At 37.1% G+C, this 19,823-nt stretch overlaps 1 protein-coding gene across 1 annotated transcript; it reads left to right on the forward strand.

The window, feature by feature from the left end:
- Positions 1-1,428: 1,428 nt before the first annotated feature.
- On the forward strand, positions 1,429-3,628 carry LOC131053839 (uncharacterized). Its single transcript, XM_057988483.2, has 5 exons — positions 1,429-1,749; positions 2,285-2,470; positions 2,587-2,758; positions 2,933-3,114; positions 3,193-3,628. The coding sequence occupies exons 1-5, from the start codon at positions 1,615-1,617 to the stop codon at positions 3,244-3,246; spliced, it is 729 nt and encodes a 242-aa protein (XP_057844466.1). The 5' UTR covers positions 1,429-1,614; the 3' UTR covers positions 3,247-3,628.
- The last annotated feature ends 16,195 nt before the right edge of the window (positions 3,629-19,823 follow it).

Raw genomic sequence — 19,823 nt, forward strand, 5'->3', positions numbered from 1 at the left:
TAACTTGTAGTCAAAGCAGGGTATCTAGCAAGCTCCTGTCGGTAGTTGTGGATGAAGCTATTGCTAACAATAAACCTAAGCTCAATGCCAGAAGTATGTAGAAGCTACCAAATGTCGTAACATTAAACTCCCACCTGCTACCTTAATTATTATTATTGCTGTGCCGTAACATTAAACTGCCACCTGCTACCACCTTAATTATTGCATTTATAATCTATACAAAAGCCTATGCTCGGTAGTCAAAAATAGTTGGAATATTTTTGGGAAAAAAATAAAAATAAACCCCAGCAAAAAATCAAACAACTAATAATATATCAAAAAATTAATAAATTTTAAAATAGTTTAATAAAAACAAAATAAAAACTTTAGCATAAGATAATATTTTTCATCTTGCACAATTACCAAAGTAAGTTATTGCTCTTTTTTTGATGGAGATGAAAACATTAGTTCCCTGCTTAAGGCAGGGACTAATAAAATACACCCATTTAATTAGCTTAATAAATTTAGTTATTGTATATATCTATTAATATGCAATTCTTACCATGAAATAAAATGATAAATAACTTTTAATATTAGGTGTCTAGATAATTTAGCTAGCAGCTTTTTCCACATTCTTGATCACTGGTGGCTATCTATTAGTACATCACACCAAAGACTTGAAAAAAAAGAAACTAAGTATTCCTAAGTGTTCCCTTCCTATGATGTGACTAAATATATGACTGGATAGACTAGACATAAAGGTGAAATTATGAGATTCCGTGATATTTTTATATTATAATATATAAATATATAATAATAATTAATTTAACCTCTCACAGGTCGAAAAAAATATCTCGACCGGGTGGAGTGCCTTGTTCCTCTCATAATTGTCTGACACTGTAATCAATGTTGTTAGCAATTACAGAAACGGTGACCATAGATATATTTGGAATACTTTTTCAAAGCCAAAAGTTTCCGTCAGATAAAACAGGCGACGGATTAATTGGTTTGAACAGCACAGTAGATACCCACCTAGTTTTTTCCTGTTTTAAACGGTGAAAACGACCGGCCAAGATATTTTGGAGGGGCGGATTGGCAGATATTTTGGAGTGGCTTATCAGTATTTAACACGGCAAATCTTTACGTATTTTGGAATTGATCTTTTCCCTCTTTGGTTAGTCACACACTATCCCAAGCGAACGGATCACGTAACAGGGGAGGATATTTTTCAGTCAGATATTTAGACAATTAACTAGTTAGAAGAAGATATTTGATCGGTTGGTTTAGATTTGATCTTGGTCTAACCCCGAATTAGAAGAAGATATTTGATACAGGTGAAGATTTTTATGGGCAAAACTTGGGTTTTTTTTGGAGTATATACATTGTATATATTCGATTTGTGTAGTCATGGTGGGCCTACTTGACTCGATACAGTGCACTTTAGTTTGCTTATCTTGCTTTGCAATCTCATTGGCTGGAAATCATGGCTGGTTTATGCTGGGATTGGTCAGATATTATTGAGTTTTGGGGATCTTCATGACCGAAATATCTTATACTGTGCTGAAAAGAGGCGAAAATAAAGCATAAAGTGAGGATTCAATAGTGTAAAAAATTGAGAAGTTTTGGGTGTAATGAATGGATTGTAAGAAAGAGATCATGTCTGAGAATGAAGAGTGTCCAAGCTGTGAGTCCCTCACATCTGTAGGGAATACCCGAACCATGACAGAGGATAATGAGCAGCCATGGAATCATTTGAAGCATGCTAACCTGGTAAAATGAAGGAAGAAAAATGGTGTTTTCTTTTTAGGTTATCTAATTGGAAAGGATTCTTTTGAATAAATAGCTGTATAACCTAAAAAGGAAATGTTTTTCTTTGTAATAGTTGCATGAACAAGTTTTTTTGAGTTGGGGTTTGTTCTGTTCTTCAAAATAAGACAAAAACATTAAATACACTTATAGATATGTGGCTAGTAAGAAGAGCCATTAGATTTCCACTGTTTATAATGACTCTTGTTTTTGGTTTTGGATTTCAATGTGTAATTTTTTATTGATCTACCATTTGGATTACAGAATTTGATCCAACATCGATGCAATACAAAATTACACTGAAATCCAGAAAAACAAAAATGGCTGATAATGTTAAAGAAATATATAGAATCCTCACGTTATTGAATAGGCTTCTGCATCTTGTGTATATTTTTATAGAGTTGAAGCAGGTCTTGCTACCATCATGGGTTTTATACATTATTTTTGTGTTCAGAGGATTTTCCATTCAATTTTAACAGTTGGGTGTGTTTTTTCCCAGTTGCTGGAGGATCCCACATCTTCTGAGACTTCATGGACCAATGAAAAGCATAGCTTGTATCTTAATTCCATTGAGGATGCCTTTGTCTCAAGTCTGTATCAGCAGGGCTATTATACATATCCCTGTAAAAGATGGCAAGCAGATCGAGGTGAAATATCCTCTGCTCTGAGCCTGGATTCAAACGAGGTTTGTCTTCTCAGCAGTATTTTCTGCCGTAGATTACTTTCTCCTTTGATTTAATGAGGGAGAGAAGATGATTTTTGAACTTGCTGCCCTAAAAGAAATAACTGGTGGGTGCACAGGAAGTTGAATCTGGGTTTTCAGATGGTCCCTTTGTGTTTGGATTTCCTGAGGAGAGCCAAAGCGAATCAGAAATGCCTAGGATTCGTCGCCATGCTCAAAACCATTCAAAAAGGTGTAGATTCAAGAAGATGGTCGGTAGTAATGACAGAGTCCAGGAATCAAATAGGAATGGTTAGTTTTTCCCCCTTGAACAGAGGACTTTATTGATGGGTGCCTTCATTTGTTGTTAATTTTTGTTTCAGGGTATTACCAATTACTTGATTTCATCCAATGATTGTGTCTTATCAGATCTTCAGTTGTATTTATATAACAAATGCCTATCATTCTGACATGAATGTTTGGCAGAGAAAAGAAACAAGAGGAAATTTCAGCATGAAGTCTCAGATCCAGGCAAGCAAATAACACATGTATGGGAAGTATTGCAGTCCAGGCACAATGATCAAACTGCAAGCAATTTCTGTGGGCAACATCAGTTAACACAAAATAGAATTCTTTCAGGAACCATCACTAACAACCAGGAGGATCAGGTACAATTTAGATCAAAAGTGGTGTATACTGTTGAAAATATCATAAAGATTCTAACTTTTAGCAAATTTTGTTATCAGGTTGTTCCCTCCATTGATGAAAAATCTGCAAAGGAAGATGGCAAGCCAAGATAACAGTGTTTATTCTGTGAGCTGGCATGGCTGGATGACAAAATATCTCCCAATTCCATGTCTTTAACGTTGAAGTTGACAAGTTTGGTATATTTATAATCAGTCAATTTATTGGGATATTTATAATCAGTCAATTTATTGGGATATTTAATTAAAGTGGGCTTTACCTAATTGGTCTGTAATTCTTGGAAAAAATGGTTTTAAGAATACAGTGGTTCTGCTGTTTTTGATGTAATGACGACTGCAAGTCTCGTGACATGGATGAATTGGTTTCTCTCTTTATTGGGGAACTGATTTACATCGGGGAAATGCTTGGATTTTATTGGAGAAAGAGAATTGTACTATCAGTAACTTTTTAAAAATCTGAATGATCTTTTTATTTTTATTTACTGTAATCTTTATCCGAATGATTTTTTTACTCAAGTTCTGATCGCACGTATCCCATCTGTATAGAGTTTGGCCCACATGTTTGACTTGCAAATAACTATTATGACAAATATGAATACCGCCAATGTAAGGATTACGCTTTCAAATGCATAGACGCTTTACTGCAGGGTGGAGCCCACAAGTGGGAGATACTTTTTACCTTCTTGAAAGTCGGTTAACCACCTTATGGAATATGCTCCTCTTAGTGGTTGGGCCTACTCATCATGAACGATTCAATGACTTTTCACATCAGGAGCGAGAAACTAGTATACATATATCTAGAAAAAATTAAGTGAAAAATATCCAGAAATATGACTGTTAAGGTAATTAAAAATAAATAAAATTAATTTTTTATTTTAAAAATGAATCAAATCGAATTTTTGCTTTATATGGTGGGTTTACTTTTCATTTTTTTAACAAGATTTTGCTGATCTAATTATTGCCATTGTTGTACACTTATACATTATTAAATGATAAATAATTGAGATAATAATATTTTTTACTAATTTCAATCCAATCTTTTCAAAAAGGTATATATGAAAAGGATTGTAGTTTAATTCATGAGTATAATTGTTAATGATGATGCACGTTTCTTGATTTTACCTAGCATTAAAGTTCAAATATGTTGAAGGTGTAATATGAAAGATAAGAGTAAGATTATGATAGAGACAATTTTAGGAAAATGGATACTACTTAAATTTTGACTTTAAGTGAAAAAAGGTGAAAAAGATATTAACTTAAATTTGTGCTCTTGACATTACTAAGCTACACATAATTTTGGGTTTGAACAAAATCCTTTATAAAATTAAAATAGAAAAATTACATGTAAGGAATAAAGATGTATATATTACATTTCACTCATGGAAAAAAAATATAATTTAAGTCTTACATAAAACTCTAGACCCAATTGTCGTTATAGGTCACTTCAACACTCACTAATTTACAAAAAGAGTAGTTGAGAAAGAAAAAAATTGAACGCTCCTGCTCCCGCTCAAATGACTCTTGCTCTTTCCATGGCTCTTTCACCCCCCATTTCCCTTCTGGTGTGTGTTGTCAATGCCCTTGCTGCTTCTAGGCCGACGCTTAATGACCCTAATTTTGGGTTTGAGGATTCTTTGGCGGGCGGGTTGAAAGGGTTTTCTCATTCAAAGAGTTCTTCTGCAACTGCGTCCGTGGGGGGGGGGGGGCTCTTTGGCGGGTGTCGTTCCTTTGGTGGTTGTGTTTGGTGGGCCGAAGGTGGATGCCATTGGGGCTCCTTCTGGTGATGTTGTAAATGGTCGTGTTCCGGTGTTTGTCGTTGGGGTTTTGACGCCCTCTACTGTAGTTCGGACTGCTCGTGGCTTGGTATCTGCGGTTGTTCTTGTGTGCAACCCCTTGGCTTTTAGGGTGTCTGTTGACACTGAAAAGGAGATCATCCACAACTCCTCTATGTTTGAGTCTCAAGAATTGATTTGCAGGTTTCGGGGCTTTTGGCCAAGTCTTCCTCAGTTGCACACTTGGATTTCCCAACGCTGGGAATCGATCTTAAAGGGTATTGTAAACATTTGTACTTTACCCAAGGGTTTTTTCATTGCTAAATTTGAGTAGGCAAAGGATAGATTGAAAATTTAATGTAACAATCCTTTCAGTTGGGAAGATAAATTTGTTTTGATGGTTAAACCCCATTTCTCGGATTTTAACCCATCTACTGATTCATTTAATAAGATTCTTATTTGGGTTAGGCTCCCTAATCTTCCCCTTAATCTATGGACAGATTCTCTGCTAGAGGAAGTGGGGGAGGCTTTAGGTGACTTCCTAATGATTGATAAGGATTCTTACTATATGTATCATTCTACTTATGCTCGGATTTTGGTTGATACTGATGTTTCTAAAGGGCTCCCAGCTGAGATAAAGATTGACTCTTCTTTGGGATCTTGGGTCCAATCGCTCAGCTTTGAGGGCATCCCCTTCAAATGTTGTAATTGCTTCTAGACTGGGCATGTCGCTACACAGTGTGAGTCAGATTAAAAAAAAAATAAAAAATTTCTTGGTGGAAGGGTGCCTCTTCTGAACACTACTTTGTTCGAGAGAAAAGCTTCTCCTAGGTGGTTGCTCAGGTTCCTCAAGCTGATGATGGTGAAGGTAATGTGCCTTTGGTTGCTGCCCCTAGTGTGGCCCTTGTAAATGGATGTTTTGGTGTTGCTTCGCCTCAGGTGTGTGTGGATGCTTCTTGTGGTGGTGGCATCTCGGTTGATCGGTTGAAGGATGTTGGATGCTCTTCTATGGTGGCTGACCTTCTCGCTTCCTAGATTGTTGTTGGATCTTTGTCTGGTCCTTCTGATTCTCAGATTTCTTCTGTCCCTGCCTCTCTAGATATTGTCTTTGTTCCTCCTGGTGGTGGGAGGTCCTCTATTCTGGACCCGTCTTCTTGGCAAAAGATTGCTGCTAGGGTTGAGGAGGGATGGATTACCGTTAAAAGTAAGAAATCTAAATCATCCCAGTCCTCTTTTGATATGACCCTTTGCTCCCACAAGTGTAGATCAAATCCTTGATTCGTCCTGGTTGGGTTGGCGTTGCTTGCTGGTCTTTGGTTTTTGCAGCCCATTGTTTCTTGTTGGGGGTCCTTCTTGCACTATCCCCCATCTTTTGTTTGGTTTTGTCGCGTCTCACTTATGTATTGTATCGTTGGGTGGACTTTCAGGTTTATCTTAAGGTTCGAGTTTCAGGTCCCTGTTTTGTATAGGGTTTCAGAGCCCTTCAAAACTTGTTTTCCCCTAATAAAAAACACTCACTAATTTACTTTTCATAGTTATCTACTAGTTTCGAGTAGTCAAAGTGGCCTAATTTGTCTAGCTCAAACTTCACATTTATAGCCCAAAATGAACCCCTTTCAAAAGATCAAGTGTACGCACAATAATTTCCAATTGTGATTGAATTTTTTTTGAAAGACATCTCCAAGTTATTAATACCTATCAAGTGGAAACAAGGATGAATTGAAATGTTATATAATTTAGGGCATCCAAAAATAGATTGTGCAAGTAGGAACCACATCGATTCATCAATCTATTAGATCTACATGTTTATTCTATATTTGGCATGCTTGTGAGATATTGTTCTCTTCTAGAGGGTTGACTAGTGTTAAGATAAGCTAGGTGTCTTCCCTTAACTTGGAAGCACATCCTTATGTATGCTAATTTTTGTGTTGTGATTGATTGATAGCCTTACATATGATGATGATAAAACACCCATTCTAAGTATTTATGGTATAAAAGCAACAATCGACCTTGATTTTTAGAACATCTCTTGTTAGTTTACTTTCTAGGTCTCCCATAGTCTGTCTTCTAGGGGAAGAACACACCAGTTGCGTACATCAGATTTCAACAAAAGAAAAATTGTTATCTTCATATGCGACTTAATTGCTTATAGCTATTGTTTCAACTTCTGGGTAGTAAAGACGAACATTGTGGGATCCATTGTGCATGCAAGGGTCAAAAGTGGTCATTTCAAAGTGTTGTCCAAAACATATTCCCTATTGCTCCATTACCCATTTGCTTTGGCAACCAGAAAACTTGCAGAATTGATTTTAATAAATATGCACAAATTCCCCAATAATTGTGCACTATCGATACCGATAAGTTGCACAATGATCAAATTACTAACTTTTTTTTTTCTTCCAAAAATAGGCAGCTATTGGCCCGTTAGATGATTTTTTAGTGGGCTTTCAATTAGCAAAATCTAATGAATGGTAATTGGAACCTAGGTGGTAACTGGTGCTCTTCCCCTATTTTAATGTGTATCAAATTTAGTCAAAGGCTACCATTTTCCCCATATAACTTAGGCATGGTTTACGCTAATGACCCCTCAAAAAAAATATCATTTGATCTATTTGTAAAGCGGAAAATCGCGATCGAACCCTAGTTGCTCTCCCCTCTTCCAACTCCGAGGAGAGAGAAGGGAGATTCACTAGGGTTGATGGTTTTCACTTAGGGGAGAGACTTTACATTCAAAAGAGGGGTTGAAACCCACAAGATCCAATCCCACACAATGCAAGATTGGATGCTAAATGAATTTCAAGGGTTAAGAAAGCAAGGCTACCCTCTTTTGTAAAGAATGTGCATAGAAGAATTAAGCTAGGAATGCATAGAAAGTGACAAAGATTCGCTTATAAACTGAGATAGGGATATAGGATGAAGCTGCGGACCTGGAATTAGCAGTAAAATGTCGATACGGCGCTCTCCTGCAAATTTGAGCAAAAGTTGTCGGGACGATGGCGCCCGGCACCACGGTCCTCCGAAAAATCCGCGAAACGAAGGGGGATCTGTTCGTCTCTGCACAGGGATTCCAGATCTTCAATTTCAGTCGCGTACCTGCAACCTACACACAGAAAAGCGAAGAAGATTGGGGGGTTAGGGATTAGGGGTTTTCTTTTAGGTCAAACCCCGGTTTTGGAATTAACCAAGAAATGAGCAAGTGCTGTAAATGTAAATGACTGTAAAACAAGTACTAATACCTTGTTGTAAGGATGTTTGTATCCTTATGTGCGAAGGTATAGATGTTGTATGTTGTTGTAGTATGTTGTATGTGATCTCCTCTTCAATGGTTGAATCCTTGTCTTGAATGCAACACTTAGCCTTTAATGGAGACTTAGAAGGAATGCTTGAATGTTTGAATGCTTGAATGCTTGAGTGCTTGAGTATAGTTTCCATGCTTTGTACACATATCCTCTTCCTTCATGCCAAATGAGAGAGAAAAATGTAGTTTATATACTTGTCATTTAGGGCTGATAGACTGATTTTCCCGACCTTAGGCCGACCAGGAAAGATAATTTCCAAATTGCAAACATAAAGACCCGAAGTCCAAAAGAGACCGGGCCCAAAATAGGACCCAGGGACCAGGGCGCTGGGCGCTCTGGTCCCACCTCCCGGGACAGCAGGGTGCAAGGAGGTTCAGGCCAGGGTGCTTGAAAAATGCAGTTTTCAGTGTCATAATCAGGTTTCGGGGTCTCCATTCAGGTTGCGTGTTGCGTCGCCATCGTGAAGACCGAAATGCAGTCGAAATTGCAAGTGTCGCAATTTTAGGACACTACATTTAGCCCCCACTTTAGCGGGAGTATGTATGCTCATACTTCCGGTAAAGTACAAGGAAACAACATTGAAAGACTTTCACCACGTCAAGGAGGCAAGATACACCAAGCCCCCAGTGGACTAAGGATCTTACGACTTCAATTGACAAAGTAAAAGGGAAGATCACGAGGGAGAACCATGACTGTCAGTAGTAAGGTTCCCTCACTATGAGTCATGCAAGAAAGATATCAAAAATTTTCAAGGCAAGGCTAAATTTGCCAAGAAATTTTCAAGTATCTTGAAAAGATATGAACGGGATGTATGCCCCCCTACGTTAAAGCGATCGCACACGCCTCACCGGGGGTGATTGCTTTAAGGTAGTGATACATATAAGAATGAGAAGGGAAAGGAGCACGTTATCGCAAGGATTTAGCCCCCAAGTGTGAGATAAGCCCAAGGATAATAGACACAAAGCACAAAGCACAAGGTGACTTTGCTTTCCTTGGGGTCAATATGCTGTATGATAATTCATGTATATCATATGTATGTATGCATAATTGTTCTTCATTCCCCAATCAAGGAAGGTCACCTAGAAGAAGGGAACACATGTGTCTTTTGAGTCAACATGAGAGAGATCGAGATATCTCAATGCTTTGCATCGTCCTCAAGTAGACAACACTAAGGACAACAAATAGAAGAAATGAGAATAACATATAGAAGAAGTAACACAAGAGAGGAGGAAAGAATCTGCTATGCTAATGTAACTAGTCTAGCACGTCATCTACCCCCCGATCTTGCTGATCAATGTTTCGGGAAGGCAGGGAACATGCTAGAGGAAGAACATCCAACACAGCAGATGGAGCTATCACTAGATCCAAACAAGGGCTATGTTCATATCCCAAGCCGCGGTGTTCTTGTCTAGGAGCTAGGATAAGTGCTTTAGAAAATTCATTAGATAAATGGTTATCAATATCAACAAGTTCATACTCACTATCAGAAGCAAGAGAAGTAACATTTTCATCATGAATAACATTTTCATCTATATCATCATCAAGATTTATAAAAATAGGATCTTTAACTCGCACAGGATCAAAACCATCATGCATCTTATGTTTAGGAGATTTAGGCTCAATGTCCGGCTGAGGAGAAAATGGAATAATGCTTGTTGAAGGTGTTTTTGGAGATTGTGAAGTTTGAGAAGTAGCTGCTTGAGCCCTAAGACGACGCTTTCGTCGGCGTTCACGTGCAGAACGATTTCGTCTATTCTTAGTAGGAAGTTGAGAAGATTGAGGAGGAGGGATGTTCTCATCCTTATCACTTGGGTGTTTAGGTTGAGGTCTCTTAGGCTGGATAATAGGAGAAGAGGAAGGTCTCTTCTCTCTATAAAAGGAAGGAGGAGGAACTGCTCCGTATAAAGGAGGAATTTTTGGTTTAGGAAGGAGACCAAGTCCATCATGATGAGGAGGTATAGGTCTACTCTTAGGAAGTTTATTAGGCATAGACATAGTCACATCCATAGGGACGGGTTGGGAATCTTCTTGAGGAAAGACATTAGTTTTATCTTTCAAAGGAAGAACTTCCTTCTCAAGAATGATAGGAATATCAAGTTTAGGTGTTCTAGGTTCACTTAGAGATAGGATCATATCTGTTTTCCACTTTTGATAAGATTTGAAAAGATGATCACTTCGCGGAGGAAGAGATTGGAATTGTTTAGGCCAAAAGTAATCAATAGGAACGCTAGAGGTTCTTTCAGCTGGTTTAAAGAGACTATGATTGACAGTAACAACTTCACCATTATGGGGAAATTTCAAACACTTATGAATAGGAGAAGCAATAGCCTTCATGGAAGATAGCCAAGGATAGCCAAGCTTCACACGAAATTGTTCGGATGAAGGAATAATAGTAAAGTTCACATCAAGAGATTTGTTATGGACCTCAATAGGCAATGTAATAGAACCAATTGCAGGAGAAGAAAATGCATCAAATAGTTTCACAATCACATCTGTTTTGTCATAGATCACTTGATTCAATTGCAAAGTAAAAAGAAATTCTTCAGTAATAACATTAATCATGCACGAAGGATCAATAAGCACTCCACGGCAAGGTATATTCTTGACTTTTGCAACTATGTATAAAGGACCATCAGGTGCCCTAATGGTTTCACTGGAATCAAATGTGATGGAAGGTTCTTTAGGGATTTCTTGTTGCTCTACAAAGTTAATCACATTCGGAGTCATAGACACAAGACCATCAGATGAGAGAGAGGAATCATTAGCCTCAATTGCATTAGAGGTATGAGAAGGTAATGGATCAGTGAAAATCTGAAGATTTTGGTTAGGAGGAGCTACAGATGTGTTGCCTTTATCATTCACTCCAGAAACAGAGATAGTATTATTATCAATCAAATCTTGAATTTTACCCTTTAAGGAAAAACATTTTTCAGTATCATGCCCAGGCTGACGATGAAATTGACAAAAAGATTTGTTATCAAAATAAGGTGAAGTAATCTTTGCAGGATCAATTTGTCTTATAGGAGGAAGAGTAAGCACATTTTGTTCCAATAATTTATTCATAATACTATGCAATGATTCATTCAAAGGAGTATACTTTCTTTCTTTCTTGAAAAATTTAGAAATAGGAGGCACACCTGATGCTGCATTCACATTGTTGTTGATGATGTTTTCATTGAATTTGATGGAATCTCTGTTTGGTTTAAACTTTCCAAATGGTTGTTAACTGCTATCACCCTTATCACTCGGAGCCATAGGATGTGATTGTTCCATTTGACTCACAGTCAGTTGATAATTGTGAAGAGTTGCACACAACTGTTGGAAAGAAGTAAACTCAGAAAACAGAAGTTTGTCTCGAATATCTTTTTGTAAATTAGAAATAAAGAATCTTTGAATATCATTGTCAGGCACTGGAAAAGAAATTTGAGCATACAAATGCTTATATCTACCAATAAAATCAGTCACTTTTTCTTTAACACCTTGTTTACAATGCATTAAATCAATCAAAGTAACTTTAGGACTTATATTGTTTTGAAATTGTTGAATGAAAGCATTTGCAAGTTGTTCAAAAGAAGTAATAGAATAAGAAGGCAACGAGCAATACCATTGTAGGGCTTTGTCTCTTAATGTTCTAGTGAACAGTTTTGCAAGCAACCTTTGGTCATAAGCAAAATCAGTACATATTGTTTGAAAAGTCTTAACATGTGTTAGAGGATCACCTTTACCATTATAAAGCTCCAAATGCGGGATTTCAACATGTTTAGGGGGAATAGCTCGAACAATGTCAAGAGAAAGTGGGCTCGCAACATCAAATGTGGGCACACTAAACTTAGATTGATTCATAGAGGCAATTTGTTGCTGTAAAGAAGAGACAGTTTGTGCAAGATTGTTAATGGTCACTTCAGTCGAAGAATTCATATTAGATGTGTTAGATTGAGATGGAGGTGTTATGTTATTGAAAGAAGGTAAAGAGTAAGGTGGTGGGACTCTATGATAATTAGTCATAGGAGATGATTGGACAGGAGGAACACTACAAGGAGGAATAGAATGATTGAATGCATTGCCCCCTTGCGTCATGTTCATTTGTGGAGATATAATAGGGACATTCATTGAAGGAATGAATGAAGAAATCGGATTAAATGAAGGAAGAGGGTTAATTGAAGAAGAAGGGTTGCTCCCATGACTGGTGATCACAGGAGGAATGTCTTGTGTAGAAGTAGCCATTATGTTTGATGTAAAGGTAGGTATGCTAGCAATGGAAGTTGTCAAAGGAATAGAATGATTGACTTGAGTAGGAGGTTGTGTATAACCTAAATTTTCAGCACAACTCTTCATAGGCATCACATTCGAATCCACAATGTGTGCAATACCACGCAAAATATCAATTCCATTCTTATCACTTTGAAGCATACGTTTTAGACCCTCAATTAAAGGAAGAGCTTGACTATCGGGGTATTCTTGAGACATCCACTGTCGAAAATCGTCAAATTGGTTATCCAATTTCGAAAGTTGTTCTTCAGAAACCTCATGGAGAGCTTCTTCATCATTAGGAGGATTAGAGGAATTACCCATGTCCTCGTTAAAAAGGCTATTCAAATTAGGTTCCATCTCCTCAGTAGTTAAACCTTGGAAAGACTTAATTCTACGGCTTCGTCTAACGGGAATAGTGTAAGTAGGGCTTATTGTTGTAAAACTCATGCACTAGAGAGAGAGAGAAAGTTTTGAATTTAGAGGTAGCAATTTTCAGTAAAATCAGCCAATCTTCTGGATTTAAGCTGTTAAATGCAATCATGACAGTCTCCCGAAATTTCGGAAAAAATGTCCGGGACCGTGGCGCTCGGAGTGCAACACGGTCCTTGCAACTTTTTCCGAAATTTGCAGGGATGAAAGGTATGATGATTTTAGAGCTAATCTGAAAAAATTGAGTGATTTTACGATCTGTAGATAGGCCAAATTAAAGTTGCAATCTCGAAATTGAACCCTACCAAGATTGTCGAAAAATGCAAAAATTTGAATTTTGAAAAAGAGAGGGAAACTGAAATTTTGAATGTTATGATTTTAGAGGGAATGCCAAGAGCAATGCAAACTTTGAAATTTAAAAATTGACTCAATTTCACGCAAAATTCAATTTTGAAAGCGGAAATCAAAGTTGTTGTAATTAAGCACTTAATTTCAAAAGTCACAAAATGCAAGAATTTGAATAAAGCACTGAAATTTCGAATGAATGCAAACACACTTTTCAGATTTAGGACAGTAAGAACACAATTTTGACACAAAATTTCAGTTTCAATGATTTTTGAATGTTTAGAAGCCTTAATCCAAGCAATCACAAGACCAACTTTGACTGTAATTTTGAAAGTGTTAGATTTGATAAAATCAGCCAAAATTCTGGATTTTAGCAGGAAAATACAGTAAGATCTCACTCCCGAAATTTCAAAAAAAATGTCGGGGATGATGGTGCTTGGCGCCACGGTCCTCGCAACTTTTTTCCAAATTTTCAAGGATGAAAGATATTGTGATTTTATTGCGTAATCCAAAGTTACAGCTGATTTGGAGATGTTTTGATTAGTGAAATTGTCGGACAAAGGTTGAATCAAGAGGGTTTCAAAAATTAGGGTTTTGACACTTAACCACTTAATTTTCAAAATTAAAGCACAAATATGAATTGATAATTTGTAATAGAAGGGCAGATCTGAAACAAGCATTAATAATTAAACATTTCACAAGTTTAATTACTTAAAAAGAAAATTTAGGGTTTTTATGCCATTAACCTCTAAAATTTTGCAAAAGATCAAACATGGAAATGTAATCAAGGAATCCAATTTTCAGATCTAATCATGAATAATCAGAAAGGATGTTCACGTCGGGTTCACCAAAATGTAAAGCGGAAAATCGCGATCGAACCCTAGTTGCTCTCCCCTCTTCCAACTTCGAGGAGAGAGAAGGGAGATTCACTAGGGTTGATGGTTTTCACTTAGGGGAGAGACTTTACATTCAAAAGAGGGGTTGAAACCCACAAGATCCAATCCCACACAATGCAAGATTGGATGCTAAATGAATTTCAAGGGTCAAGAAAGCAAGGCTACCCTCTTTTGTAAAGAATGTGCATAGAAGAATTAAGCTAGGAATGCATAGAAAGTGACAAAGATTCGCTTATAAACTGAGATAGGGATATAGGATGAAGCTGCGGACCTGGAATTAGCAGTAAAATGTCGATACGGCGCTCTCCTGCAAATTTGAGAAAAAGTTGTCGGGACGATGGCGCCCGGCGCCACGGTCCTCCGAAAAATCCGCGAAACGAAGGGGGATATGTTCGTCTCTGCACAAGGATTCCAGATCTTCAATTTCAGCCGCGTACCTGCAACCTACACACAGAAAAGCGAAGACGATTGGGGGGTTAGGGATTAGGGGTTTGCCTTTAGGTCAAACCCCGGTTTTGGAATTAACCAAGAAATGAGCAAGTGCTGTAAATGTAAATGACTGTAAAACAAGTACTAATACCTTGTTGTAAGGATGTTTGTATCCTTATGTGCGAAGGTATAGATGTTGTATGTTGTTGTAGTATGTTGTATGTGATCTCCTCTTCAATGGTTGAATCCTTGTCTTGAATGCAACACTTAGCCTTGAATGGAGACTTAGAAGGAATGCTTGAATGTTTGAATGCTTGAATGCTTGAGTGCTTGAGTATAGTTTCCACGCTTTGTACACATATCCTCTTCCTTCATGCCAAATGAGAGAGAAAAATGTAGTTTATATACTTGTCATTTAGGGCTGATAGACTGATTTTCCCGACCTTAGGCCGACCAGGAAAGATAATTTCCAAATTGCAAACATAAAGACCCGAAGTCCAAAAGAGACCGGGCCCAAAATAGGACCCAGGGACCAGGGCGCTAGGCGCTCTAGTCCCACCTCCCGGGACAGCAGGGTGCAAGGAGGTTCAGGCCAGGGTGCTTGAAAAATGTAGTTTTCAGTGTCATAATCAGGTTTCGGGGTCTCCATTCAAGTTGCGTGTTGCGTCGCCATCGTGAAGACCGAAATGCAGTCGAAATTGCAAGTGTCGCAATTTTAGGACGCTACACTATTTTTATTTTTGGCCTTATTTTCTAGGTAAGCGATAACCACCTCTATTTATAAGTGGTGGTTAGAAAATTGCCACAATGACTTCATAATTGTCAGTCGATTTGTGTAACCATAATTGTAATTTCACTTGTGGCCCAACAATTTTACTAAGTGTCATGTTGGAGAAAGGTGTGTTGAACACTTTACATAATGATTATAAGGTAAAACAATATTTATTCATGATCCACCTAAGGATCTGTGTGCATCACATGAGCTAGGCATTCTTAGGGCCACTTTGTATGTTATATATAACATTGATATACATATTTAAAAAGGATTTCACTTTGGAAAATTATTTCTTATTGAAAAATACCTATATATACCAAATAGGTTAAACTTAATACCAAAAACTAAACAAGAGGGAGATAGTTTTGTAAACTTATGGTATTAAGCATCTGGTTTATGTAGTACTAAAATGGTGGAAATTGGATAAGAAATAACCACATTCACACTAACAACCCCCCTTAAATGAAACTTAGCAAGTTAAATTATTATGCAAATGGAAATGCAATATGGGTTCCAACAACTAAGCCATGTTTGGTAACCATGCACAACTAATCATGCAACTAATCTCTCACAAATGAAGGAAAAGAGAAAACCTTGTGGGACAAAACTCCTCTCCAAAAAAGAGAGAATGAAAATCATGTACAAGTGACAAAAGAAGTGATGTATGAGGTCTCAACATCAATAACCCCCAAGAGTTACATCCATCACAAGAATACAATACAATAACCCCTCCCAATTAAGGGAAAGATAGACACTAGATCCCCCCCCCTAGTGAAATATTATCAAAACCACTGAAGAATGTATGAAGCCAAGAGAGAAAATAATGAAGAGAAACATGTCTCCCCTTCGGAAGAAAAGATCCAATGGTGCATGTAGAATACTCCATCTCCATAAAGAAGTAAGAAGGATGAAGTCTCGCAAATGAAATTTTTGAAGAATTATCAAGTGCCTCCAATGATGTCTCATCAAATCTAGTAAGAACCTTAATCAAGGAAGAAACGAGAATGAGGAGACTCAAGAACATCTTCCAAAGTAAAATTTGCAAAGATGAGAGTTACATCCTCAAGCATGTCCTCCAAACTTGTAGAAGAAGAATGACAAGTCAAGTCTGAAACATTTGAAATGAAACCATCTAGAAACCATAAATCTGAAAAACCAAATATGTTCTTCTCTATTGATATCATGGAAATCATGTTAACTCTCATCTTTAATGAAGTAGGTAATGGGGCAATCATAACAAGATCCACAAACCTGTTAAGAGGAACCAAATTACTCCCCACAAGAGATGGAGGAGATCAAAAAATATAATGATCATCATCATCAATGAATTGGTGAAAGGTATACACCTTGGATTGATGATCAATCCCACCCATTGCAATAACCTCGCCTCTCTCACAATGAATGAAAACTAAATTTAATGTGAAATCAACTTGTATGTGTAATCTGATAAAATGAAAGTAGATTGTAGAGTCAAAAATTGCATATTCCTTTGCAATTCCACATACACTTTTGCAACCACTTTAGTGTCCATTCCCCTAGCATTTGAGTAGGCTCATTTCAGCCCTTGCATCAGTCTTTTCCCTCTTAGGATGCTCAAGACACCTTTTCAACAACTATCTTTCAGCTTCAGTTTCATGTTAGCCTCGCGTTTCTCTTGCTGCTTGTCATTTTTTAGTGTGATTCGTTTGGACGTTCACGCGCCATTAAAATGTCTTAAGATAGGACATCTTAACGTTCAAATGTTGGTGATGCACATTTAAACACTCGTCACCTAACTTGGTCGGTCGAAATGGCTTAGAATATTCTAAAAATCTCGCTGATCTCTTCTTTCCCTCCTATTTTCTCATTTTAAATCCATCTTTTCTCTCCATTCAAGCTCTCTAGATTCTGGACACAATCTCTCTTGTTCTCTGGGATCTCATAGCTCTCTCTTGCTCTCACACTTGCTATAGCAGTCTCTAGTTTGCTACAACACTTAATCTCTCACAATAATCTTTCTAGCTCTCTTGGAGAAAGCTTTCTCAAGCCTCTTTGGTAATATCTTCCTATCATTTTATCTATCTTGTCTTTGGGCATCTTGGGATTTATCACATTCCTTATTTGTCAAATCATTTATCTTTTCTATTATGTTTTTACCTATCTATCTATCTGGCTATTGTGGAGGTGGAAACACCAAAACAAGGATTTGACCGAGGCAAGTCTCCAAACAGCCCAAAACATTTTTCCTCTTCTTCATGTGTGTAGGTTTCTTGAAGGCATTCAACCGCACAAGGTTTTTCTTTTGCTTTATTTATTTCATTTGTAGTCATTTCTATTTATATCTATTATCTACTATTCGTTGTCACATTTCTAACTTTTGGCTTTTGCAGGTTATTTGAAGAACAAAGTTGGGTTTTTGTGTTTCTAAGTCTTTTATGTTCGCAGTCCATATGAGACTATAGCAGGCTTCACAAAAGTATGCATGTCACGTTGATGTCCTTGACTGAGACGCTTAGACTTAGATCAAAAAATCTTTGTGTTTTCTCTTTCAATTTCTCTAATTAGATATCATCACCAGTTTCACTAGTTGGAGATATCTGAATGTATGTTGTGAAATTGGCTCTCAAGGGAACATAGTTCTTCCTTTTGTAGGATCACTTTTGCACCATTACATAGATTATAGGCAATCTTAGGATTGTAAATAACATTAGCCACTAACCTTGTACCCAAATCAACATCTTTTACCGTAGCAACATGAAAAAACTGATTGTTTGCAGTCAAGGGCCTATCATAATGTGGTGCTTCAAGAGATCCTGGAACAATGTGATCAAGTCAATGAACAATATGTTTTGAAGCATTTGAATCAATAATCCAACCAATGTCCCTATTTGCATGAGTGGTGATCAATGCATGACCCTTTCCAAAACTAGTGTGTGAAGTGCCTCATGATTGGTAGAAGAAGAAGGTGAACAAGATGAAGAAGGAATGTAAATATGATACTCCTTCAGAAGTTGTTTCAACTCATGAATTTCCTTCTTACAACATGCTTGTTTACTATATTCATTCCCTTTACAAAAGGTACACTTGGGTCTCTCCTTAGAATGAACCTCTTTAGAAGAGATAGTGGAAGTCTCACTAGATTTTGCTTTAAGCTTTTTTTTTTCCTTCTCTTTTCTCTTAGGTCCAATGTAGCAATCAATGCTTGAGACTTGGGAGTGGAATCATTTTAACAAAGTTTTGATTGTTCCCTAGTCAACCTCTCACAAAATATTTCAAAAGCAGGCATATGCCAAATGAATCACCTAACCTATCCATAGTGGAATAAAAGTAAGTAGAGAAATATTGAAAGAAACCATTCAATTTAGATAAAATCACGAAAATGCATTCCTTATCAATTTTCTCTTTCCCACAACTTGTTAATTGAGATCTCAAAGATTTGAACTTAACCAAATAATCCTCAATAGTAGGAAATGAATCAATATAAAGAGATTCCAATTCTTATTCTAATTATAAAGCTCTTACATCACTAACCAAACCAAATATATTCTTATATTTATTCCATACCTCTCTAGGTGTAGTGCACTCCTCAATGTGGGACAATAAGGAATCTGAAACATGCATTGCAATCAAACCCATCACCTCATCACATTTATTCTTATTTTCAAATCTCTTATGCTCCTTGGTAAAAGTAGGTTGTTCCAAATTCAAGGAAGACTATAATCCCTTTTCAACCAAAGCAATCTTTGCATCATCACCTTACATGTGTGATAATTATGAGGAGTAAAAATTTCAAATCATGATTCAATCATTAGAGCCACAACTCACAAATCAAGCAAAACAGCAAAAAATTGATAGAAACTGATATGAAACCTCCAAGATGTGATAAGAAACTAAAAATGCATCCCCCTAATATATAGTACCTCCGTAAGCAACAAGATTTCCAATTAATCAATTAAATGCCTCAAATTGTAAAAGCTCAATAGATAATACCTAGGTTTGAATATAGAAAAGTGCATAGATAAGATGATAGAGCTCCTTAATAAATTTTCAATGCCGCAAGAATCATAAAAATAGAAGATTGTGGCAAAAAGTTGTGATCTTAGGAATCAAAGAAGAAGGGTCCACTTCAAGCTGCAATAAATGTTGTCAAATATAAAATTACAGTCAAATAATCTACACTACTACATGGAGTTGTCTTAACCAGCTTTCTAACAACATCTTGTTTGTGAAAAAATGACTTTGAATGCCCAAATTATGCTCCATAAAAAATAATCACCTATATGGAGCCAAAAAGAATTTAAAGGGCCAAAAGTAAGGCCCAATGCCTAGGCACTCGGTCACTAATGTGACCTTGGGTGCTTCAAATGGAAAAATTTAAAAAGCCTTGCATGGGCTACCTGTTGGCAAGGGGCCCATGGGCTAGGCTCTACTCAAGTGGAGTGGGCTTTGTTTAGAGAAATTTATGGTGGTGGCCCAATGGTGGATTCACGTTCCACCT

This window comes from Cryptomeria japonica, chromosome 1 (genome assembly GCF_030272615.1).
Source record: "Cryptomeria japonica chromosome 1, Sugi_1.0, whole genome shotgun sequence".
NCBI lineage: Eukaryota > Viridiplantae > Streptophyta > Pinopsida > Cupressales > Cupressaceae > Cryptomeria > Cryptomeria japonica.